Source organism: Phoxinus phoxinus (genome assembly GCF_949152265.1).
Source record: "Phoxinus phoxinus genome assembly, chromosome: 7".
NCBI classification, from domain to species: domain Eukaryota; kingdom Metazoa; phylum Chordata; class Actinopteri; order Cypriniformes; family Leuciscidae; genus Phoxinus; species Phoxinus phoxinus.
In genome coordinates this window covers 37,621,480-37,648,116 of record NC_136882.1, presented here as the reverse complement: position 1 = coordinate 37,648,116, position 26,637 = coordinate 37,621,480, and the positions used below count along the sequence as shown (strand labels likewise).

Genomic DNA, 26,637 nt, shown 5'->3' with positions numbered 1-26,637 from the left:
ATGTGCGGTTTGTTAGGATATGACCTTATTTGGTCAAGATACAACTATATGAAAATCTGGAATCTGAGGGTGCAAAAAAAAATCTAAACATTGAGAAAATCTCCTTTAAAGTTGTGCATTTATGTTCACGATTGTGCTGCATTCACTCACAAAAATACATGTTTTATATATTTACGGTAGGATATATCTTCATGGAACATGATCTTTACTTAATATCCTTATGATTTTGGGCATAAAAGAAAAATCGATTTTGACCCGTACAATGTGTTGTTGGCTATTGCCACAGATATACCCGTGCGACTCGTGACTGGTTTTATGATCCAGGGTCACAAACGTTAAAGTGACTAACATTGCATTCAAGCAATACAATTATTCAATTCATGCATTTGATCTAAAGGTAACTAAGACAGATCATTATACATGACTTTTACACAATGATCACGCTCTACCTCATCTTCACACGCCTCGGCTTTCTTCCCTTTCTTCCCACCAAAATCATCTTCGTCTTCATCCTCCTCTCCATGTTCATCGCTGTCATCATCTTCCTCATCATCGTCATCACTCTCCGCTCCTTTACGCTTGCGTTTACGGCTGTGCACAGGCGTACCGGCGGCTTGACCCTCCTCTCCTCCAACACTGCTTTCTCGCCTTCCCGTCCTCTTAGCGTAGATGCTCCTTAGTCTGTAAAACAACGGCCAAAATAAAGCATGCATTGCAATTTAACCAAAACATAATAATCACATCATAACTAGGTTTGCATTTCCTGAACACAGAAAAAATGCATCACTGAAATGTCAGGTAAGTGTAGGTTTTTATTCTGTATAAATAAAGCGCTGCAGCAGAATAGGTTTATGAATAAAAATCATAAAAAAATGGGAACTGTATATTATGGACCACATGAAGACTAGCGACCACTACATGAACGCTAATAGCGATCCATAGTGTGTGTTTTAGATTATCAGAGGAAGGAAATACGTGTGTGTATGTGATCGGTGTAAACAAGTGTCTTACTTTCGCAGGTTCCCCTCGATCACCCATTTGTCTCGACGCAGGTTGGTCATGTTGTCAATGTTTTTGTCAATCTCACTGTGACAAAGAAAATAAATCGTATGCATTAAACACACAACATAATTATAAGCACCTACAGAGTTGGGCTGTATGACCAAAATCGTACATCGTAATTTTATATCACAGTAATAGTAGTATATCATGATATATAGGAAATTAAAAAAAATGGTTGATATTCTAATAACCATTTTTTTACTCAGTATTTTCCAGTAAACCATATACATAATTTGTATAAAAATCAAGACAAATTTACCGGGAAGCAAAATTACATAATAATAAAAATTAAATTAAATTTGTTTTACATTTTGGGAGATCTGTATTTAAAACAAGATTTTTTTTATTTTATTATACGTATATATTAAAGTGCCCATGAATCAGAGTTTATTTTTTGGGTCTGATAGAAAATATGAACATGATTTAAAGTAAAAAAAAAACAACAACATTATTTTTCCTTATACTGTACATTGCGGCAGCATCTCTTTTCCCCATCTTCCTGAAACACCACAAAAGCTCTTTAAAAAGCCTTTCTGAAAAGCCTAGTCTGCTCTGATTGGTCAGCTGGCCCAGTCTGTTGTGATTGGCCGTGTGTTGGAAATGTAACGCCGCTTACAATTGGGTTTCAGCTTCTCAGGCTTCACAAGCAGCTTTAAACAGTATCATATGTATGATAACTACGGTGTTGATATTGGAAGTCCAACAATGTCTATTGATCAACTGTTTGATGGCGGGCCAAAGCAGCCAGTAGGTGCGTATTATGCAAATATTTAACATGGCGATGTAGCCAAGTCACAGAAATAATGGCAGGACTACAAAGAAGTGTTTTCTGAACAGATCCACTCTATTTGGCGGAGACTGTACATGCACAAATGTGACCCTGGACCACAAAACCAATCACATGGCTGAAATTGAGATTTATACATCATATGAAAGCTGAATAATAAGCTTTCCATTGATGTGTGGTTTGTTAGGATATGACAATATTTGGCCGAGATACAACTATTGAAAATCTGGAATCTGAGGGTGCAAAAAAAATCGAAACATTGAGAAAATCTCCTTTAAAGTTGTGCATTTATGTTCACGATTGTGCTGCATTCACTCACAAAAATACATGTTTTATATATTTACGGTAGGAAATTTACAAAATATCTTCATGGAACATGATCTTTACTTAATATCCTAATGATTTTTGGTATAAAAGAAAAAAAAGCGATAATTTTTACCCATACTTGAATTCTTGGTTATTGTTGGCTATTGCCACAGATATACCCGTGCGACTCCAGACTGGTTTTGTGATCCAGGCAGGGTCACAAATAACCATATTAACCATATTTATGAATTTCCCCCTGGGGGATTAATAAAGTAAATCAAATCAAAATCAAAATCAAAATCAAATCAAATCAAATAAACATTAAGGGAAAGGTTGAAGTTCTTTCGACTTGTAAATTTCATGTTGAAATTTCAAGTGTTACTTGTCAATTCATGCAATAATTTCTGAAAAATATTAGCAATTTATGAGGAAAAATTGTTTCTACACCAATCAGTTTTACACTTGAGTTCAACCATAAGCATGCAGAGCTAATGAAGTGAGATGAGCGCACCTGACCACAGTCTTGCTGCAGGACAGCTCGTTGACCAGGAAGGCCAGTATAGTGGCTTTCTGAGCGGGTGTGTGGGCCTGGAAAGCTTTGGTCTTCAAGCTCTCGGCCAGCGATGCTAGCTCAGTCTGTCCACAGTGAGCTTCCATAAAGATCTGTAGCACCTCAGAGACATTGTGCCGGTTCAAGCCGATGTTAGTCACATGGTCTCCCAGAGCCGTCTTTGCCTGAAATGTTCAAAACACCCAAACAAAAGAACAAAGTGATACAATGAGGAATTTGGTGTGACAAAGGCCGCAAGATAGTGTTGAAAGGGAATTGAATTATCATGGTAATTGAAAGGCACGGTTAAGTCGGTTAATTTAGGAGTTTCTTAGGGGGAGCAAAAGGCTTTTTATTAAGACTGTGAACGCATGTGAGATTAGCACAGGAAATCTGCTGAGGGGCTGAACTGAATTCTTGCTCTTTATTGGAGATATGGCGCTTGAAGCCACAAAGAAAACCATGCTTAAAGAAGAGCAGCAGGAACTGATTGTGAGTGAGGAATACGAGAGAACCAGACATAATCTACAGACTTTAACATGCATGTAAACATGAGGAGATTTTAAAATAAATTGTTATTTAATATAATTACTATATATCAAAAAATATATAAGACTATTTGTTAAAGTGTAAGGTACAGTAAATGGTTCTCCGTTTGTCTTTGACTTGGAAATATATATATATTACAAATATTTAATAAACTATCATCTTAAGTGCTGTAAACATTCAACTTAAAGTTCAATTTCAGGCAATTTCCATCAATTACTGTTTTGCTTTTTTAAAGTAAGTAAGTAAATATATTAGGGCTGTCAACATTAACGTGTTAACGCATGCAATTTATTTTATTTATTTGCAGTTTAACGCATTAAAAATGTTTAACGCAATTAACAAGGCATCCGTTTTTATTTTATTTTTAAAAATTAGTTTTTAAAATTTTAATTGCTTGACGACACTAATATACAGTGTATATATTTATTTACCCCTTTGCGTAAAAGGTAAATACAAATAACAAATACATGAAACAAATACATAATTAAATCAAAATAAATGTGTGTTTCTCATGATCTCAAAAATCTTTTCATCTGAAGGCTTAAATGCTTGAAATTACACAACAATTGTGCAGCAAACATGTGAACTCATTCAATACCCAGTGATCAGAGCTGCAATCCAGACAAATTCAAGCATACAGTATAGCAGCTCTCCTCTCACCCTGTGTCCTGGAGGCAGTCCCGGGTCACACACAGCCGCAGACAGCATGCGCACCAGCAGGTCTTGGATGAAGCCCATGCTGTCGCCCACATTCAGCAGCCCTGCCTGCAGCACGCCGAGTGACGGCACGTCAGCGCTGAGGTCAAACCCCAGGACCTTTCCAAAACAGCGCAGGAACTGCATCACCATTAGACAGTCTGAGAAACATCCTCCCGGCAACACCAGACCGGCGATCCGTGACAGCGCTGGCAGAGGCTGAACATGCACAAAATTACAAAGTACTTATAATTCATCTCAAGACTCAGCTTCTGAAGCATAGCTTTATGAATCTGTTTTGTTTGTATGCTGGATGGCTGCTAGGACCTTTCTATGTGGTTTATATGGCAATAGATGGATGCTATTTGATTGTCAACTACAGGAAAACCCAAAATCTGATTCCTTAAAGTTTAATGACACAAATAATGCAGAAATTACCCTCTTAATGTTTAAATTGGCTAAGTTTTTTTTGTGTGTGATTCACCTTCAGGTCCGACAGACACATGTCTTCAGTGGGTTTGTTCAGCTCTTTGGCCATTTCCAGCTCAAGCCGCCTGATCTCCAGTTTGCGCTCCTTGTTCAATCGTTTCTCATCTCGTTTCTCCTTTTTCAGTCGCTCCTTCTCCTGCAGAAACATGTTTGAAGAGATAACAAACCTTGTGTGCCATCATGGAGACTGATCCACACACATTCATAGTCTATGTGATCGAGAGGAAGGATGATCAGAGGAGAAAAGAGACATTGAAAGAGAGATGATGAGATGGAGCATAAGAGGAAATAGTGAGTAATGGGAGACAAATAGATGGAGAATGGAAAGGAGGGGTAAGAGAGAATGATGAACTGATAAAAGGAGCTGTGTAACACACCTCAGCTTTCTTCCGGGCCTCCACCGCCTTCATCAACATCACATGCTGCCGGTGTCTCTCCCGCTCCTACAACAAACACGGAGACATTAGAGAAACAACCAACAAACGAAAGAAGAAACAAATAAACTAAATAACTAAAATGATCAATAACAAAAACAGACAGATAAAAAAAAATAATCGAAACAAGATGGAATGAAAGGAGGAACAAATAAAAGTATGAAAGAAAAAAAAATAAGCAAACAAAACAAACAAGAAATAAAACTATAGAAAAAATAAAAACAAAAGAATGAAAGAACAATGAATAATTGAACGAACAAGAAAATTAAAGAAAGAAAAAAAGAAAGAAGAAAGAAAGAAAGAAAGAAAGAAAGAAAATAATGGAACACCAAAAGATCTAAAGAAAATAATTTATAAGAAGAAAGAAAGAAAGAAAGAAAGAAAGAAAGAAAGAAAGAAATAACAAAAGATCAAAAAGAAAGAAAGAAAGAAAAAAACAAATGAAAGAAAGAAAGAACAAAAGAATGACCAAAAGAAAGAAAGAACAAATGAAAGAGCAAAAGAAAGAAAAAAGAAAAAGAAACAAAAAATAAGACAAAGAAAAAACAAAAGAGAAAAAAAGGAAAGAAAAAACAAAAGAAAAGTGCAAAAAATAATCAACAGAAGAAAGAAAAAAAGAAAAAAGAGAAAGTGAACAAAATAATGAAATTCAGAGTGAAGATGAAAGAATATGAATGAACGAATAAAATAAGACAGAAGAAAGGATGTCAGGCGTACTGTATCCTGAACAATGAACACGGCTGAAGCAAGAAGTGCAGAGATCAGTCAGTCTGAAGGCCGCTCACAACAATGAGCATAACTTAATACAGCGAAATATTATAAAGTCCACACCTAAACTATAACCATAACAGCGTAGAGAAATCACTTTCAGAGCGATGTTTTCCTGCTGATGACGATAAAAACATTGACAGCCAATCAGAATCCATCTTGCTTTAAAGAGCTTGAGCATTTAAAGTGACAGACGACACAAATAAACAGAACGATATTGTGTGCTGGTGTGGACGCTGACTTAGTTATAGTTATAGTTATAGTTATAGTTATCATTCTGGTGTGAACGTGCCTTCAGACCACGATAACAGATCTGTTAACCAGCGCGGGTCACAGTTCCTAAACATCTGGCGGAAAGTTATTCCAGGTGTTACAGATTAAGCTTCAGGTTTCTAGGGCAGCTTGAAGTCTTTAGTGCGGGACAGACAGGAAGAGGCTGAACGGGTCCAGAGACGTCTCCAAACTTTCTCAGTATATCAAGATTTTAACAGACTTTAAAGCAGTTCACAATTACACAATGATCCAGACGGAAAACTGCTTTCAGCTGCTGAGTGACACTTTATACTTAGTTTATACAGACGCTTCAGGGGCTGGGTGTTGTTAAACATCACGAACAAATGAAGAACAAGCACGAATCAGAATGGATGTTTATGATTAAAGGGTAACTCTCGGCAGATTTCAACCTAGGCTCTTTTTGTTAATCTACCCGAGTCCAAACTTTCGTGTAAAAGGATAATTAGAATGGAAACGCCACTTTTAAGACTGAACGTATTTTCGTTTTTTGGTCTAAATGCCTTTTGAATGGGAGTGCATGGGGCACTTCTATGATAGCATCAAAATCTGTATTTTTAAAACACTAATGCGGCTCGACACAACATGAAACTGTGCTGGAAGTGTCACCAGCGGCTCTACACATGAACTCCAGCATTGACTAGTGTTTGTGTACACAGAGTTTACTAAAAAGAAAGGTTTTGTACGACTCACTTTATCAGTTAGTGTTCCTTTCCGGTGGGTGGAATTTTGTCAGTCAAAAGTAGTCGATCTCCGAATGCGACTTAATGAACTGACTCCATATGAGGAAATGTCATGAACTTGTAATTCCAATGAAAAGCATGATAACTTAATACACTTAGCTCATGGCAATATCTCATGGAAACAAGCTTTAGGCGCTTGCCATCTTTACTCTCCACATGTTACGTTGCATTCGGCGATCGACTACTTTTGACTGACAGAATTCCAGCCACCGGAAACACTAACTGATAAAGTGAGTCGTACAAAACCTTTCTTTTTAGAAGCTCTGTGTACACAAACAATGTAGTCAATGCTGGAGTTCATGTGTAGAGCCGCTGGTGACACTTCCAGCACAGTTTCATGTTGTGTCGAGCCGCATTAGTGTTTTAAAAATAGTGATTTTGATGCTATCATAGAAGTGCCCCATGCACTCCCATTCAAAAGGCATTTTGACCGAAAACGAAAATACGGTCAATCTTAAAAGTGGCGTTTCCATTCTAATTCTGCTTTAACACGAAAGTTTGACTCGGGTAGATTAACAAAAAGAGCCTAGGTTCAATTTTGGCGACAGTTACCCTTTAAGGCTTGATGATATGAAGCAGCGCGGTCGCCACACGCAATCCAACTTCCACCGGCACTGGTGGAAATCTCGTGACTGATGTCTGTTAACAGATATTTACATTATGACTCTGTTCCAAAACAGTGAGCTGCATCCTAACAGAAACTAAACCCTCTACACGTCCTTCATATAACTAGCACTCCACACATGTGAAGAGGACACTAAACTCACAACTCATTTCAATAGAGTTTAGCATGTTGCTAAACAAACGGCTCTCTAATTTGCATGTAAAATATCTAGCACAAACATAACTATCAGGTAAAACAAATGGGATTGAACTACTTTAGTTAATTATTTTCAGTACGGTATGACTGTTTTTAACTAAAACGATTAAAACTGGCTTTCTTTAAATTAAATAAATCTGAAATAAAAATATAATATACATATAAGAAGAAAAACTTAAATAGAAATTAGAAATGTTGCCTTGGCAACTAACTGAATTAGTTTAATCTGAAATAACAAAATGTAAAAATAAAAATAAAGCTAAATAGAAATATATAAAAAATTAGGAAACACTTTATTTTACAGTGTCCTTGTTCCAGATAATTACTATAAATTGTGCATAATTACACACAATTAACCCTAAACCAAACCCTAACCGTACAGTAAGTGCATGTACTTAATCATTATTACTCAGTACTTAAAAGTATAATAACACTGTAACAAGGACACCTTAAAATAAAGTGTAACCAAAAATGATAAAAGCACTACAAAAAATTATTAAAATCAAACTAAAATTAAAATGAAAGCTGAAAATATACAATTCTAAATATGAATAAATACTAAAATAGTATATAAATAATACTAAAATAACACAGCTGCATGAACTATATTTAAGATGTACTTATAATTTACTTTATTTTCCAATGCATTCTTCTAGCAATGCATCATGGGATTCCCTTCTCTGCAAAAGATATATGCAATGCCGTCTAAGAACATCTCTTAAAAGGCTTATGCTTTGTTTTTATGATGCCTTAAAATGCAGCCTAAATAGGCAGCTCACTAGGTTTTGGAAAAAAGCCTATTTCTCTCTCCTTTGGCAAGCAGATGAAAGCAGATGCAGGGCGTCATGCAAGAGGAGTGTGAGCGAGGTCCAAGCATTAAGTTGCATGTGCAACATGGAGCAAAACACCTGAATCAAGCATTTCACAATGTGTTAAATGTTCAAAAGTAAACATACCCATACCATATCTAGTCTATGTCTCTCCAACTCCTGGCAGAGAGAGTTGGCAAAGGCAAGAACAAAAATAAATCAATGCAACTTCCCATTAGAGTGATTTCCCATAATGCATTTAGAGGAACAGTTGAGCCACAAAAGAACATTCTGACAGATAACTCAACGGTTTTCATTTTTTGGCTCAACGATTCCTTTAAAATAATCATATAAAAGAATAAAAGCAGCGGAGACTTGAGGCATTATTCAGTGAAATATTGTTTGTGTTTGTGAAAGGAAGGAGATTTGAAGACGGTTTGCTCATACCTGGTGCTTCAGGATGATGGACTGCTGTCTACGGAGCTCCTTCTCCTACAGACAGAGATAAAAATAAATTAAAACTGCAAATACGGCCTTATTTCCATTAGTGAGGATGGGAGAGAGAAAGAGATGCAGATGGGGGGGATGTCATAAACAGATAGGATTTTCTGCATTTATTCCCGCAGTATATTGAAATGGCTGGGTTTTGATTGACAGGCGTATCGTCGGGGGGGGGGGCACCGGAGTGTTAATGTAAAATGGAGTATCGGCGCCGTCTCGGGCCTCACTCAATCTCACAAAAATACATCCAAATGGATATAAAAATGTGCACTAGCACACATTTTGCCCCAACATAATGTTTGTAACCATATAAAATGGTGTCATCAAATATGAACTGAATCATTTAATAACTGAAATAATTTCTCAATTGTAACAATTAATCCGTTATCTATAAAATCATTGTGTATTGTTGTCCCGAGTAACTTAATATCTGACCCTGCACTGTTACTGACTTTACTCTTATTTTTTGTAAGGTAACTGATCCAATTAGGAATCAGTCTTGGAAACTATGGGAGAAAACATGTAAAGACATGAACAGGTCATATAGCAGATAGAGGTGAAAGAGACAGATATTGAGATAAAATGCTTCAGTAAATCAATAAATGCATCAATTACTAAAATAAAAACCTTTATTCGTTTTTCAGCTTCTAGTATTTTGGCGTTGACAGCCTCTTCCTTTTTTTTTCTTTTAGCCTGTGAACATAAACAGACATTACAGTATATCACTTAATACATAATACAATATTAATAAAAACAATGCAATATAAGAAAATATTTTTAAATAACATAAGACATACATAAATATATGTGACCCTGGACCACAAAACCAGTCATGAGTAATTTTTTTTTACAATTGAGATTTATGCATCACATTAAAGCAGAACAAATAAGCTTTGGAATCTGGGATCTGAGGGTGTAAAAAAATCTAAAAATTGAGAAAATCTCCTTTAAACTTGTGCATTTATGTTCACGATTGTTGCATTCACTCACAAAAATGCATGTTTTATATATTTACAGTATGAAATGTACTAAATATCTTCATGGAACATGATCTTTACTTAATATCCTAATGATTTTTGGCATAAAAAAAAAAATCGACAATTTTGACCCATACAATGTATTGTTGGCTATTGCCACAAATACCCGTGCGACTCGCGACTGGTTTTGTGGTCCAGGGTCACATATATATATATACATACACATATACTGTATATAATTATTGTAAAATTTACATTTGTGTTATTTTTTTAGTGTATATAAACTTTACCTCCAAAATTTGCCGAGCACGGAGTTCTTTCTCCATCCGGACCTGCTGGATTCTCTTGAACTTTTCCTGTGGAAATAGCCAGGAATGAGAGAAAATTAAATGCGGTCTGGATTTAATCTTTTTCATTGATTAAATGTAGAGCCACAGGCATTTTATGCATCAATACATAAAGGTAAATGCTTCTCGGAAGTGTCAAAAGCAATGATGCTGTGCATGCACAAACACACACAAGTCAGCATGAAACGACGTGGTGGCATCGGCTGATTTCAGACCTGCTGTTTCAGGATCTTCATTTGTTCCTTGTGTTTCCGCCGCTCCTCTGCTGCCATGATTGCTGAAAGTTCAGAGGAACATGTTGAGCAGATTTAAAAAATAGTGTACTTAGGCCTGTCACGGTAACTACTTTTTGTTGTGCGATATATTGTCCCAGAAATAATTGCGATAAAAAATTGCCATTTTATGCCACCGAATATATAATCATAATATAACAGCATAATAATGCAAGTAGTTCCATTTACAGATTTTTCACTGTTTTTTTTCTCTACTTTTTTCTCTTTACAAACCCTGCTTAGCAGTCAGATGTCCGTATGAAGAAAGGCACAGACGACTCAACAACAGGCCTTATCTGCTGCTAAAACTATTTACGCCGTGACGTTTATATTTGCACCAGAACTGTGGATTGCAGCTTTGAAATCAAGTGCATTTGGACTTGTTCTTTAAAACTGTATGTAGTTGTCAGGAAAACGGCCCAAAGACGCCTTTTTCCACCTGTTGATGACCGCTTTGTGTATGAATAAAAACTATTCATCATGAAAGAACTGACAGAGCCCCACTTTTGCCTGTGACACGGAGAACAGACAAGATGACCGCACGATAGGCAAAATGTTGGTGACATTCATTATCATGTAAACATAATGGGCGATATATTGCGTCACCAAAAATGATTGAAGTTTTGTACATGTATTGTGCGGTAAGTCGATATATTGATTATTGCGACAGGCCTAAGTGTACTAGAAACATTTGAAAACCCTCCAGCTCACCTTGCTGTCTCCTGGCCTCTTTGGCCGCCCGTGCCAGCGCCTGCTTTTCCAGCTTACGCATCAGCTTCATCTGAGCAGCCTGCCGTGCGATTTCTGCCACACACGGGAGATCTTTACAGCTAATCTATCATCAGCAATTCTACACAAGTTCAACTATCCATCTTATTTTGCAGTGAGGAAGCAAGCTATTATCCTTGAATGTGCAAGACTTCCAATTCATTATAAATGACTAGAAGAATTGCAGCAAACAGTAACACTATTTGCATTACAAACAAGTGTGTTTATTATTACAATAATAAAGAAAAATAATATGATATGCAATTTCAAGCGGCATAACACGCTGTTTTTGTACAGCTAAAAATAACTGGAAGTGGATGACACCAGAAGCCAGACACAAATGGCTGCATACGCTCATACATTAAAAATGACAGCAAATATCCCGTGTAAAGATTCTTCAAAATGTAAATAAAGACAGAATTTTGTGTGAGCTAAATCTTTTAAAACATCTGAAATTGAAATAAAAGCGATAAGATGATGTGTGCATTAGTGCGAGCGGTACCCTGGGCCTCCAGCTTGCGCAGTAGTTTGGCCTCAGAGGTGCTGAGAGCATCAGCTTCACTCTCGTCAGGCGCTCGGGCTTTCCTTCCAGAGCCAGCCGGGTCAGCAGAAGCATTCCTCAGAGAGTCCCGACTCTTCAGACGACCCCGTCGACCTTCCATCGCTAGGATACGAGGAATGACTTCCTCCTCTTTCATTAAGCACCACTGTAAGCCCTGAAGAAGACAACAACATTGCTTAGAAAATTATTTAGGGAATAAAGGGGGGAATTATGTTAGATGCTTAGATGGCTTATTTTATTTTATATTTAAAACACTTTAACACATTAGACAACAACATTGTTCAGAGAATAAATTATTATTTTTAGAAAAAAAATAAAAAAAAATATGTATGATTTATAATTATATTTATTATTATTATTATTAGTAGTAGTAGTAGTAGTAGTAGTAGTTGTCATAGCAAAATAAAAATTATAATAATAAGAAGACTAATATCTAAAAGTATTATTAATATTATTATTATCATTATTGTTTAGATGGCTTTTTATTTTTAAATTAATATTTAAAACACCAAAGAAAATAACATTGTTAATTAGAGAATAAATATAATTTTTAGAATAATAATGATAATAATATTAGTAGAAGTAGTAGTTATAGTAAAATAAAACAATTATATCTAAAATTGCTTGTTATTCATTTATTATCATCACTGCTTTAGATGGCTTATTTATTATGTATTATATTTTTTTATCTAATAATAAAAAAACTGCACACTTTAACACTACTATATTACCCTGCTCCCCAAAAAAAGAAAGTTAAATGACATTTGTTCAGCTTTTGTTTGACGTGTAAAACTATAATAAACAGTGGAGCAACTTGCCTGTGGTCCATCTCTGGCTTCATAGAAGTCGCCAACCTTTATTTTAGCACTGAAGCTAAAGTGATCCCGTGTAATGTTGCATATTCCGTTTCTGGTCAGATACTGTGAGGGGTGAGAACATGAGGTTAATATAACATCAGGAGCATCGGTCATTAAGAAGCCCACACACCGGTCCAACACCGGTTCTCTTGCCTTGATGACATCAGGGTACTGTCTGAGCTTCCTGCCACACGGAGCGAAGTACGCCACCTCTCCCCGCAAACGCCCAGACATGTTTGTGATGCGCGTCTCTCTCTGCCATCTGCAAACAGAAACCGTTTTCACATTCAGATTGTTTTATTTAGTGCCATGTCTGCATTCAAAACTATTTTCATGGCACAAATTCAATGACAAAAATACAAATATCATATAAATACAATAAAAACCAAACAAACAAAAACAGCAAGTCATTATTATACAAGATTTTTTTTTAATTAACTAAAAAAATCCAAAACCTTTTCAGACATAATCTTTACTAAATAAGTGAAAGAGTTTTCAAGACTCAAAGCGAAGTCATGCATAAACGAGACAACTAGAAGTCAGTCATTTATAGGCAGAATTCCCCTAAAAGTGGCAGGAAAACATGTTTGTCCAGCCAAGACACTTTAGCATCACCATGTTTTCAACTCAGTTAAATAAGTTAGGGTGTTTTATTAGCTGCATTGGTAACACTTTAGTTTGGGGAACAATTCTCACTATTAACTAGTTGCTTATTAGCGTGCATGTTACTAGCATATTGGCTGTTTATTAGTACTAATTAAGCACATGTTAACAAAATCAATACCTAACCTTAACAACTACCTTACTAAATATTAATTTGCGGACAAATTAGGAGTTTATTGAGGCAAAAGATGAACTTAAAAGTGAATATGTGACCCTGGATCACAGTCTTGAGTCGCACGGGTATATCTGTGGCAATAGCCAACTATACATTGCATGGGTCAAAATTATAGATTTTTCTTTTAGGCCAAAAATAATTAGGATATTAAGTAAAGATCATGTTCCATGAAGATATTTAGTAAATTTCCTACCGTAAATATATAAAACATTATTTTTGTGAGTGAATGCAGCACAATCGTGAACATAAATGCACAACTTTAAAGGAGATTTTCTCAATGTTTCCATTTTTTTGCACCCTCAGATTCCAGATTTTCAATAGTTGTGTCTCGGTCAAATATTGTCTTATCCTAACAAACCACACATCAATGGAAAGCTTATTATTCAGCTTCCAGATGATATATACATCTCAAAAAAAAAAAAAAAATTACCCATGTGACTAGTTTTGTGGTCCAGGTTCACACATGCGTTTTCCAAACTAAAGTGTGACCACTGCAATTAGTCAAGTTGAGTAAAGATGCATTTATTTATACAGCACTTTATCCACTTTATTTTTAACATAAGAGCAGTGCAGCAATTTATAACTTGGCTTCCAGCGTCATCCGCTTCCAGTTATTTTTAGCTGTACTAAACAGTGTGTTATGCTGTTTGATATTTACATTTACATTTATTCATTTAGCAGACGCTTTTATCCAAAGCGACCTACAAATGAGAAACAATAGAAGCAATTAAACTAGCAGTAGGACAACAGTTTTTATTATTTTATTTTTTTTTAAAGTTAGAATAGAGAAGAAAGTGTTAATATTGCAACCTACTATTGCAACCTGGTATTTCTAACCTTATTAATGTATTGTCAATTATAATCACTGGTTTGCAGCAGAGTTTACTGTAGTTTTTTACCGTTTACAGCACTGTGTCATTTTTAATGAATCTCACACATTCACAGAAAACAGCTTACTTTTGCGTTGAAAAATAAGGTGGATACAATACAGATTGTTTCAAAGCAGCTTCACAGTAATAAACAAGAAAATAATAGTATTAATGTTCTTAAATTATGAAAAATTCAAATTAAACTGTGAAACGTCTCTAAAAAGACAATAGTGTCATTATTCAGCTCGAGTCAGGACAGTGTTGATTCAGTTCAGTTTTCAGTTCAATAACGGAGTCGATGTTGCAAAGTTCATCAAATATGAAACAAATTCTATTCAGCTATAAATCAGCTCTACAGAAGAAACAATAGTGTCACTATTTAGCACAATTCAGTTAAAGTTCTGTTCTGTTCTCATCCAATAGTATCAGAAAATTTATCAAACTAAAACTATTTCATAATCTTATTTTTTTTGTGCCAGTCAAATACTGATGTGCTAAATTAATTTAAAAACTCAATCCAAATAAATATGATTATATATTGAATATGATTAATATGATTATAAGTTATTGCCCCCTCAGATGGCTTTGTGTTTCTTTACAAGTAACTTAAAGTGTAAATGACAACAAGTCAAAGTACATTGTCCAAAATGGTTTCTCTCTCTAAAGAGAGCCAGCTGCAGCGGATGAAAGGCTGTTAATGACGCGTGTGTGTAGTTCACTCAAGTGTGTGCAGTCTTGTGTACATACTTCATGTGGATTCTTGCATTACTGCGGCAATAACAAACCTCTGTACTCAAGGGGGCGATAGAGAGTCCTTCAAATGTCTGTCATTAAACCAGATGTGCTGTTGTTAAATGGAAGCTGCTATAAACATGCTGACTTTAAAGGGATAGTTCACCCAAAAATGTAAACTCTGTCAGTAATTACTCTTCCTCATGTTGTTCAACCCCGTAAGACTTTCCTTCATTTTCAGAACACAATTTAAGATATTAAAGAGCCTCCAGAACGGAGGCTCACGATTGGCCAGCATCACACACATGACCAGCGTCGGCCAATAGTGAGCCTCCATTCTGACGTACAACCCAGAAGTGCTGCGCTGTTACACTACGTGAACTCAGAGGCCCACACAGAAGAAAATAAATAGTTGAATAAAGTCGTTATTTTTGTTGTTTGTTTTTTTGCACACAAAAAGTATTTTCGTCGCTTGATAAACTTAAGGTTGAGCCACTGTAGTCACTTGGACTATTTTAACAATGTTTTTACTAACTTTCTGGGCCGGCAAGTTTCAATTACAATAGAAGCCTATGGAGGAGTGAGACAGCACTCAGATTTAATCAAAAATATCTTCATTTGTGTTCTGAAGATGAAGGAAAGTCTTACGAGGAACAACATGAGGGAGAGTAATTACTGACAGAGTTTACATCTTTGGGTGAACTAACCCTTTAACTAACTTAAATTGAAGATTCTCTTCAAGCTGTAGAAGACAGTTTACAATAACGCCACTATAGCGTATTGTTCTACAAAAATGTTCTTCTAACTTTGCAAATGCAGTATGTCTCAGAGTACGATCTAGGCCTGAAAGAAGTGATACAACACCTGCAAATGAGTGACAGCATGAATGCATCATCAGTGTAACATGATATGGCTTTACAGTCATGACCCACCCGTATTCTAGAGGTTTCCGTAGTGCTCGTTCATCCGTGACTCTTCTCCTTTTCCCTAGGGACATGGCGGATAAGCAAATAAATAAAATCACAAGAAACATGCACACTACCAGTCAAAAGTTTGGAATCATTCATGTTTAAATACGTTTCTTACGTGCATCAAGGATGCATTTATTGGATGAAAAATACAATAAAAACAGTAATATTGTGAAATATTTGAAATAAGTGTTTTCTATGTGAATATATTGTGAAATGTAATTTATTCCTGTGATCAAAGCTGAATTTTCAGCATCATCCAGTCTTCAGTGTCACATGATCCGTCAGAAATCAGTATAATATGATGATTTGCTGCTCAAGAGACATTTCTTATTATTATCAATGTTGAGAACAGCTACTTTATATTTTTCATATATTTTTCATACATGTGACACTGAAGACTCGAGATTGTAAGACTCACTGAAGATTTGCATCACAAGAATAAACTACATTTGAAAATGTATTCAAACAGAAAAGAGTCATTACAAATTGTAATATTGCTTACATATTAATATTGATTAATATTATACAATTAATATTGTAATATTGATTTTCATCAAATAAATGCAGCCTCGGTGAGTATAAGAGACTTCTTTCAAAAACATGAAAAAAAAAAATTAATTCCAAACTTTTCATCGGTAGTGTACTTGCAGGTTTAAAGTCAAAGTGAAATTTTTACTTTAACTATGTTAGTGTTTTTTAATAAACTTGAAAATAAATATTTTTAATTTCAAGTTATTAATATCCAAAAGAACAATTGTTTACAATACCTGGGGGTGCGCCCACACTGTAAGATGAGAAAAGAGGGCTGTGATTGGCTGAATTCCCAGAGTTGGCCACAGTGGTTGGTGTGTCTGTGGCAGGTGTTTTATGGACCTGTAGATTGAGAGGGGCGGGGCTAGTGTTGTGGGAGGAGTCCAGTGCAGACGCTGAGGATTGGTTGAGTTTGAGTGGCGTTCTGTCCATTTCTGAATCTGTGTCCATCTCTTCATCCTTACCATCCTCATCATCAGAATCACTGTCTAAATTGCTGTCAGAATCTGCAAAATTATAATAATATAAGAGTGTTTACTCATGTATGGAAAAATACACTTTAGCGGCATTTGGGATCATAAACATGCTCGCAAAGTTGACACCATGATGTGTTGTGGAATTTGCCTACAAAATGTCTATTATGCTTCTATTTCTAGTTAAAGCTGCCGTCGGCAACATTTTTTTGATAAAATTCAGTGAAATTGACACTATAATCCGACAGAACAACATAAATAAGGTGGTTTTAGAAAAAAACCCGAGCTTCTAACTCCACCTGGAGCGTGTTATTTTGTTTTGCAAAAATCCACCGCTCCCGGATCATCGGGTGTAAACAGTGAGATCTGACTGTCAATCACAGGTCGTGCACAAATCACAGATCCCCCTCCCTCGCGCAGACGCGGACGTTACAATATCACATGCACACGACACGCCTGAAGTTCGCCTGAAGATTGTACGAAGCGTGATGGCAGAGAGAAAATCTAATAACAAGCTTCCAATTCCTCGATTATTGCTATCTATGGATAGATTAGCCAGGGCAGCCTACCTCCGAGTCTATGGTGTTGATCGATGCTGAAGAGACGGATGCATTCATAGAAAATCAGGTACACACGCACTGACGATGGGCGGCTGCTCGTTGGTAGTGGGGGAGGGGCATGAGAGTTGTAAACATTCAAAATTTTGTTTAAGTCCACTCAATCTGCCAGAGTTGCCGACGGCAGCTTTAAGGCAGCTACACAGGATCTGAAAATATTTTATGTATTTTCTTATGTCGGTTTCTCAACTACCATCTGAGGTTGTTTATGTTTATGCATTTGGCAGATAGTTTTATCGGAAGAAATTAACAATATTGATGGCATACATTTTTGCCATACAATTTTACTGTGAATCGAACCCATGATATTGTACTTTCCCACACTACTTGTATATTTAAAAACATGTTTATAAAATGTACAGTTTGTGAAAAAATAGTTGCTAAACAGTTTTTAAAAAATCTTTCTTTTTTTTATGTGAGAACTATTAATATTCAAGGTATGTTTTTACCTGATTGTTTTTCTTAGTATGAATATTTGGTGAATCCAATTTGGGTCAATTTGACCTCTACCATAAAGTGTGTAACCATATTTTTAACAAAACAATGGCGGACATTTTGAGTTTGAAAAGTTTGAACAGAAATTTCATAGTACAATTAACTTTTATCGCAAAAGATGATAATACTTTACAGTAAGGTCCTATTGGTTAATGCATTAACTAACATAACAATGAGCAATACTGTATATTATTTCTAATATTAATCTTTGTTAACATTAGCTAATAAAAATACAACTGTTCACGTTAGCTCAAATCCATTAAGGAAGGGATAATTCATTAAAAAGATAAGCAAAAATGACCTCAATTAAATATTTGATCTGAATGATTAATCATCACGCTGACCTGAGAGACTGTCGTTTGAAATGTCATTTTCATCCTCATCCTCCATTAATGAGTCATCGGAGTCTTTATTGTCGGGGAGGTTAGACTCCGCCCCCCTGAAGTTCTCCACCAATGACGGCCTCTCTCTCTTCACCGTCCTCTGTGCCATTTTACAGCCTTTCCCTCGGCCACCGGGTGAGGCGTCATTCGGACCGGTCTCTCTGGTGGTGAGGTTGATGGGGGTGTTGTATGTGGGGCTGGAGGCACCCAGCAGGGGTTTATCAGGGACACGTGCGCTCTGGCAGCGAGGTTTGGTAATCAGGGCCAGAGGAGCGTCCTGCTCCGCGCCGGGATGATGGTTCTCATTAGGAGGAGACGGGAGGAACGGACTGTATGGTGATTCCTGTGCATCTCTCAACGGTGGAGGAAAGGCTTGTTTGATCGACTTCTGAGGTAGTGATGGCTGATGGGACAGAGAGCGGAAGTGAGATGCAATTACTTCATCTGTCATTCATTGTGACTTATTCACTCGCTGCCTTGATTTGCACAGGAGCATATATACAACTTATATATTCAAAACAATATTTAGAATATATTGTTTTTATTATATTATAGAAGATTGTTTTCGTAATAAACAGTCAAGCTGAGAATTGAATTATGCATATGATATACACTACAGATAAAGAATGGTTGGTCAGAATGTTTTTGAAAGAAGTCTCTTATTCTCACCAAAGCTGCATTTGTTTGATCAAAATACTGTAACAGTAATATTAAAAATACTGTAACAGTAATATTAAAAATACTGTAACCGTAATATTAAAAATACTGTAACAGAAAAAGCAACACCATCTGACCAAACATTTTAATTAGAAATCAGAATCAGTTCTGGGATATGTGAAATAATCTGAGCACAACAAAACCACAAGACCAATACAAGATGAAGAAATTAGGAAAAATCATTTTGAAAACTTATATAAAGAAATCCCATCAAAACAACTCAATGACAAACTTCACACACACACTCTGGGGACATCAGAGACTTATTTTACATCTTGTGTAAAGGGCATTATACCGCCCCTTTAACACACTGTGGTATCAAATGTTCACACATTTTAATTTGTGACACTGCTAATTTGTACAATTAATTTAATTGGTACATTAAAATTTAAGTTATAATAATAATAATTCATTACATTTATATATAGCGCTTTTCTCGACACTCAAAGCGATTTACATAGAAGGGGGAATCTCCTCAACCACCACCATGTAATGTTATAATATTTTATTATTTTGATGTCTTTATGATTATTCTATAAATTCCAAGCTTTGGCAATATTGTATTATGTAGTCATGCCAATAAAGCAATTTTTTAATTGAATTGAATATTGTGAAATATTTGTATGACATAAATAACTGTTTTCTATATTAATGTATGTTACAGTGTAATTCATTCCTTTTATCAAAGCTGAATTTTCAGCATCATTACTCCAGTCTTCAGTGTCACATGATCCTTCTGAAATCATTCTAATATCAATGTTAGTTAGTTGTGCTGCTTAATGATAAAAATGTTTTCTTTGATGAATCGAAATTTCAAAGGAACAGCATTTATTTGAAATAGACATTTTATTAAATTTATTATAAATGCGTTTACATGCCTTTTGATCAATTTAAAGCATATTTGCTAAAAAAAGTTCTAAATCTTTCAATAATAAAAGAAAAAGATTCTTGTTTTTTGATAAAGTGACCATTACCTGTTTGAGTTTGCTGCTGTTGTTAATGGTCAGCAGGGTCTGGTCGAGGTAATTCTTGCACGTCTTCAGGCGGTCCGACTGCAGAGGAGTGGACTTGGAGGAGATCGGTGTGGGAGAGAAAGCCTGAGACGGAGGCTTCGGCGATGGGGTGAGGGAAGGTGGTTTGGGAGAGGATGAGTGTGTGAAGGACAGAGGCAGGTCTTTATGGGACGGTGTGTCCCGGTCTCTGCGCCGCTGTGTGACTAACGCCAGAGGTTTTGCGTTCGCTGCTAGACCTGCAGTCTGGATGACACTGGTTTGTTTGCTGGGCTCCTCCGCGGGCCTGAAGGCCTGGATGTGTGATGGCGGCTGGGACGAGAGTGAAATAACTTAAGTTATTAACTTCATATTTTGCAATAACATTTTTTATAATAATATTTATTATTGATGTCTACTAAATCAAAGGCTATCTTCAGAATAGCATACTACCATCTTTTTTATGATATAAAAGGCTTAAATTGTATAAATGATTTAAAACATGTGAACCTAAATACAAAGATGACATTTTTTGAAATTGATGAATAAATAGATGAAATTTCTATGTATCTGTAATTTATTGGTAACACTTTACAATAAGCTCCCATTAGTTAACATTAAGTAACAATGAGCAAAACAGTATCCAGTTAAAGTATTTATCTTTGTTCATGTTAGTTACAGTAATAACAATAACCTCGACTGCTGTTCATTGTTAGTTCATGTTTTCTCAGATGCATTAAATAATATGAGCAACTTTTCATTTTAATAATGTATTAGTAAATTATGAAATTAACAACTAAGATGAATAAATGTTTTAGAAGTATTTTAGTTGTTAACGAATGTTAACAAATAGACCTTTATTGTAGAGTGTTATACATTTTTATTTCAGTTTTAGTTTAATTAATTTCAAAACTTCAACTTAACCCATTTTATTTCACTTATATCAATTTCAATTATTGATTTAAAAAAATAAAAAAATAAACAGTTTAAGTTTTAGATAAAATAAACAACACAGTTTTTCACTGACACACATACCTTTCGGATACCTTTCGGATCTTTTCCGCACTTTTCCGAGTCCACACTATCATCACTCTGATCATCATCATCATCGTCGTCATCATCATCATCATCATCATCATCATCCTCCAAGTCGTCTGAGTCAGAGCTGCTAAGAGCATCGCTTGAGCTGTCAGAGCTGGATGCTGATTGGCTGTCGCTGTTGATGGAGTCATCTGGCACTTTGCTATGAACCTTCTTGTCAGGAAGAGCAATGTCAGTCGACAGGAGCAAACAATTCCTTTCTGTCACTCTTCCAGTTGACATGACAAACTAAAAATAGTCCCAAAAAAGGCGGATGATATTCTTTTGACAGAAAGTGTCAGCGGCAGTGAGTGGTTTTGCAGCATACCGACACGATATGCTGCATATATCAGGGACATATTAACAGTTTATCTACCGTACCTGAGCAAATATGGGGTAGAACTCTTTACTGCCTTCGTACTTCAAAAATCCTTGTAAAGGTATACATGTGAATTAAATGTGGCTCATCACAGTATGCTAATGCCTATCTAGTGCAAGAGATTTAATCAATATGCTGATTGAGGACTGTTGGGACACTCCAGGCACAGGATGGAGTCGTTTGCACCTCAATGACACTCTGTACCATTTGCTTCACAGGACATATGATTTCAACTACATACTGTTTATTTACTAGTGTGTTCTAATATGTAACTATGTCATGTTTGGTCTCATCTGACAGCTTATAAACTGAACTGAATGGTGGTGGACTTAATAGAGATATTAAATATACAATATAGGTACTATTGCTTAAACATGCATTGAGGAGAATATGTTCAAAGGTCCCATTCTTCGTGATTCCATTTTTTAACTTTAGCTAGTGTGTGATGTTGCTGTTAGAGCATAAATAATACCTGTAAAATTGAGCTCAAAAGTTCAATGCCAAGCGAGATATTTGATTTAACAGAAGTCCCCTTTCAAAGCCTCCAGCGAACGGCCGGTTCGGACTACATCCACTACTTCCTGCTTTAATGACGTCACTAGAACAGTTTTTTGACTAACCTCCGCACACAGGAATACACAAAAAAAGGGGCGCGTTGTCTTGTTGCGCTCCTACAGAGAAGAGGAAGAGTTGCGTTTGTAGAGTGTGTTTGTCACCGAGACGCTATTATTTTCCTCCCGGAGTCAAATCACCTTTGTTTGGCCATGTTTACAATAACACTGAGCGCATGCATCTCCACGTTACGGTAAGAGGCGTGACCTTTCCGGGCAACGTGCGCTAAGCTGCTGTCCAATCACAACACAGGAACCGCTGGCACAATCAGAACTCGTTACGTATTTCTGAAGGAGGGACGTCATAGAACAAGGAAGTCATCAGCTCGTTTTTAGGACAGTGAAAACACTGTGTATTTTTACACGTGAAACATGAACATGTTATATTGCACACTGTAAACACAATCAAAGCTTCAAAAACACAGGAAAAACGGGACCTTTAATGTTTTTCTCCCCCTCTTGATCTCCACCCATTTGCCTCATCTTTTTAGTTTCCTGTCGGTTCGGTGTTGGTATTCCACTCATGTTTAACAATGCTTTGCTCAGGGTATAAGAAGGAAAGGTAACTGTTGATCTTTGAGAAAGGCTTTAACCACGCCACTCACGCGTAACCTCCTACTATAAGAGAGGCTTTTACAGCAACTAAGTTTTCTATACAGTATGTTGTTCCATTCTGCTGTCTGTTTATTTAAACATGTAACTTAAAGGTAGGGTAGGTCAAAATTGTCTAAAAAAACTTTTATTCAAATTTGTTTAAACTGTCTTTATATACCAATACATAATTAAAATGCAAGTACTCTGAAATAGAGAGTATAAAAAACTGAGTGACTCTAGTGTATTTAATCTTCAATAAACACAGCTCATTAATTCCATTCACTCCCACCTAAAAACGGGTGCGCGACTGCGCGCACGTGGGCGGAGCCAGTAATAGCGGCGGTAGTCATGGCGACGGAGAGTGACAGTCGCGCAAGCCAATCACTTGTTTCGTCCCGAATGGAATTAATGAGCTGTGTTTTTTGAAGATTAAATACACTATAGTCACTCAATTTTTATACTCTCTTTTTCAAAGTACTTACATTTTAACTATGTATTGGTATATAAAGACAGTTTAAGCCAATTTGAAAAAAAGTTCTTTAGACAATTCTTACCTACCCAACCTTTAATAAATAACTTTGACTGCTTTAAAGTCTTTGAGAATCTGATGATGTTGAAAGCTAAAGTGATTATAACTTTCGTTATCTAAACGTTCAGGTTAAATCCTACTGTACGTTTTCCTATCAGTTCTAAGAAAGACCTTTACCTTTAAAGAATAACTTAACTTTAATGGAGTCAGATTAATTATATTGGAGTCAGATAAATGCTTCAAAATAGCAGCGTAAGCTTCCAGCCTTACACTTCTAACACAAGTCAACTTATGTGCTGAATGAAACATTTGAGATCCACTATAAAATACAACATACGGGTTTAGAACGACATGATGTAATGAGTAAATGATGATCAAATGTCATGTAATCCTTACCTGGTCCTTTGTTTTGAGTCTAGTTTTCTCTTGTAGCTGGTTCAGTGCTGGTTTTGGGCTGGTTTTCAGGCTTTTGGTCTGAACTGGAGGTTTGAGGGCTGGAGAGGGTGTGGAGGCCAAGCTCGAGTTTGTTCTTCCATTGACGGAGCCATTCAGCCCTGGATCAGAAAATATCATGTATGAAACAAACAAATCTTCAGTTACAGTGTGACTGTACATACTGTAAACTAGATTAAGCTGAAAATGAAATGGCAAAATTTTTTGGGTATACCAAATACCAAGCTCATGTCATCTAAAAACAGTGAATGTGAGATGCCTGTGAAATCAGTGAGGATTATTTTCATCACAAGAACAGTAGAGGTGTAAATAGATGGATAATCGATAAATGTGTTTATTAACATGTCACAGTCACAGAGTATAGAGAGCCTAAGTCCCTCCCCTTCCGGTGGACCACCATGGGACCTTATTTCAGAAAAATATTGTATGGTAGTCAATGGCGAGAGACAACAAATATTTTGATCTCGTTTGAATTGTGCCCTGAATTACACATATGATGTTTGTCAATTTAAAAGATACATTTTAAAGTCAAGAAAGTCGCAGTTTGATGTAAAACTGTTGAGGTGTAAGACTGTGAAAATACGTCATTACAAAGACTACAAACCCAAAAGGCGCACATGTGACGTCATACCTTTTCTCTCAATGAATGAAGCTAACTCTACTGAAGCTAACTCTACTGAAGCTAACTCTACTGAAGCTAACTCTACTGAAGCTAACTCTACTGAAGCTAACTCTACTGAAGCTAACTCTACTGAAGCTAACTCTACTGAAGCTAACTCTACTGAAGCTAACTCTACTGAAGCTAACTCTACTGAAGCTAACTCTACTGAAGCTAACTCTACTGAAGCTAACTCTACTGAAGCTAACTCTACTGAAGCTAACTCTACTGAAGCTAACTCTACTGAAGCTAACTCTACTGAAGCTAACTCTACTGAAGCTAACTCTACTGAAGCTAACTCTACTGAAGCTAACTCTACTGAAGCTAACTCTACTGAAGCTAACTCTACTGAAGCTAACTCTACTGAAGCTAACTCTACTGAAGCTAACTCTACTGAAGCTAACTCTACTGAAGCTAACTCTACTGAAGCTAACTCTACTGAAGCTAACTCTACTGAAGCTAACTCTACTGAAGCTAACTCTACTGAAGCTAACTCTACTGAAGCTAACTTTACTGAAGCTAACTTTACTGAAGCTAACTTTACTGAAGCTAACTTTACTGAAGCTAACTTTACTGAAGCTAACGTCTGTCATGTTTTCTATAGTCTTACGTTATAATCGTAACGTTACGCCGTGATGCCGGAGTGTGTTGTACCAGACTGCACACACACGAGCAACGCTGACGTATAGTGCGAGACGAGAGATGAAGTTCATTGAGCGATTTTAACATAAAACTAAATGTTACTCTTCTGTTTTATGACAAACTGCGACTTTCATAATTATCTTTTAAATTGACAAACATCATATGTGTAATTCAGGGCACAGTTCAGACGGAATAAAAAGGTAAGTTGTCTCTCGCCATTGACTACCATACATATTTTTTCCGAAATAAGGTCCCATGAGCCGGAAGCGGAGGGGCGGGACTTAGGCTCTCTATATGTTAAAGCATGAGTAAAGCATCAGCAGACTGTTTCAGTCCCGAGGCTAGACAGAGATTCAGAGTAAATACTTGAACGTAGACACAAGTCATATACTGCAGCTGAGGTTTAGTGTGGAGGAAAACACAGTTACCCACTTATTAAAAAGAAAAACATGCTTGAAAGGTGCTGTAAAAGTTTGCACTTCAAATAAAGCAAACAACCCAGAGATTAATTTATGCCCAGGAGACAATTAAATAGAAAGCAAACAAAAAAAAAAACACTGAACTGAAGTGAGTACAAACAAATTAGCAACATGTCGACAAGACAAGCATATGGCATCTCACATCAGAACATGTGCATGCCAGCTGACTTGACTTCATATATTTGATTAGAAGTAAAATAAACAGTAAACTCGTTAATATAGAAGGGTTAATTTCAAAGGATATTTCAGAATTTCTGCTAATGTGAATTTTAGAAGGATAAAAGCAATTCTTCCTTCGTATTTGGAGAAAATGATCATTATTAAAGGGCAGGATATTTATATTCAGGAGTGCACATACTGTAACTGGTGCACATGCATGGTAAAAATAAACGATTATGCAGCAGAAAACGTGGAGGGAAGCGCTTTTGAGTACCAACATTTTTGGGGACAGGGACACGTTTACTTACTGGAGTAGGATTACTCTCCATCTCTGGTAAGATGACAATCATTATGAGAAGTGTGTTAATTAATTATTAGGTGGTGCAACGGTTCGCAGCTGATCTGTATGGACCAGGCCCCACGGTTCGGCACGCTTGTGACTCGGGGATTAACTGCTAAATTTAACATAGATGGAAAGTTTATCATTTGGAGTTTGGACGTGTTTTGTCTTGCAAATTTAAACATTCAAAGGATTTTAAACCACAATTTGCACGCTGTTATCGAGAGAGAGAGAGAGAGAGAGAGAGAGAGAGAGAGAGAGAGAGAGAGAGAGAGAGAGAGAGTGTGGAGAAAGTGTGTGTGTGAGTGAGTGAGTGAGTGAGTCCTCTTTTGCGTTTACTTGCACTTGAACGGACACACACACACACAAAATCATGTCTCGGCTATGTCACAAGTAGGGATGCTTGTGTGTGTGTGTGCGCTGTGCTCTCCGCTCCCTCCATGTTCCGCTGCAACCTTTTGTGTGTGTGTGTGTGTGCGCGCGCTGTGCTCTCCGCTCCCTCCATGTTCC

At 36.5% G+C, this 26,637-nt stretch overlaps 1 protein-coding gene across 8 annotated transcripts in view; it reads right to left on the bottom strand.

Annotated features, from left to right (window-relative positions):
* Positions 1-26,637, bottom strand: part of baz2bb (bromodomain adjacent to zinc finger domain, 2Bb) — a 96,169-nt gene that overhangs the window by 18,863 nt on the left and 50,669 nt on the right. For 2 of the 8 annotated variants that reach the window (XM_079618689.1, XM_079618694.1), the window contains exons 6-26: positions 23,793-23,950; positions 21,239-21,457; positions 20,189-20,536; positions 18,459-18,900; positions 16,766-17,035; positions 15,960-16,014; positions 12,742-12,850; positions 12,550-12,651; positions 11,672-11,885; positions 11,113-11,205; positions 10,345-10,406; positions 10,073-10,138; positions 9,433-9,498; positions 8,752-8,796; positions 8,452-8,484; positions 4,817-4,882; positions 4,435-4,575; positions 3,915-4,169; positions 2,667-2,890; positions 1,012-1,086; positions 450-681 (exon numbers count right to left, since the gene is read on the bottom strand). In XM_079618689.1, the coding sequence (XP_079474815.1) occupies positions 450-681; positions 1,012-1,086; positions 2,667-2,890; positions 3,915-4,169; positions 4,435-4,575; positions 4,817-4,882; positions 8,452-8,484; positions 8,752-8,796; positions 9,433-9,498; positions 10,073-10,138; positions 10,345-10,406; positions 11,113-11,205; positions 11,672-11,885; positions 12,550-12,651; positions 12,742-12,850; positions 15,960-16,014; positions 16,766-17,035; positions 18,459-18,900; positions 20,189-20,536; positions 21,239-21,457; positions 23,793-23,950 (3,275 nt within the window). The remainder of the gene's footprint in view (positions 1-449; positions 682-1,011; positions 1,087-2,666; positions 2,891-3,914; positions 4,170-4,434; positions 4,576-4,816; positions 4,883-8,451; positions 8,485-8,751; positions 8,797-9,432; positions 9,499-10,072; positions 10,139-10,344; positions 10,407-11,112; positions 11,206-11,671; positions 11,886-12,549; positions 12,652-12,741; positions 12,851-15,959; positions 16,015-16,765; positions 17,036-18,458; positions 18,901-20,188; positions 20,537-21,238; positions 21,458-23,792; positions 23,951-26,637) is intronic. The other 6 variants (XM_079618691.1, XM_079618695.1, XM_079618692.1 and 3 more) reach the window with 4 other exon arrangements.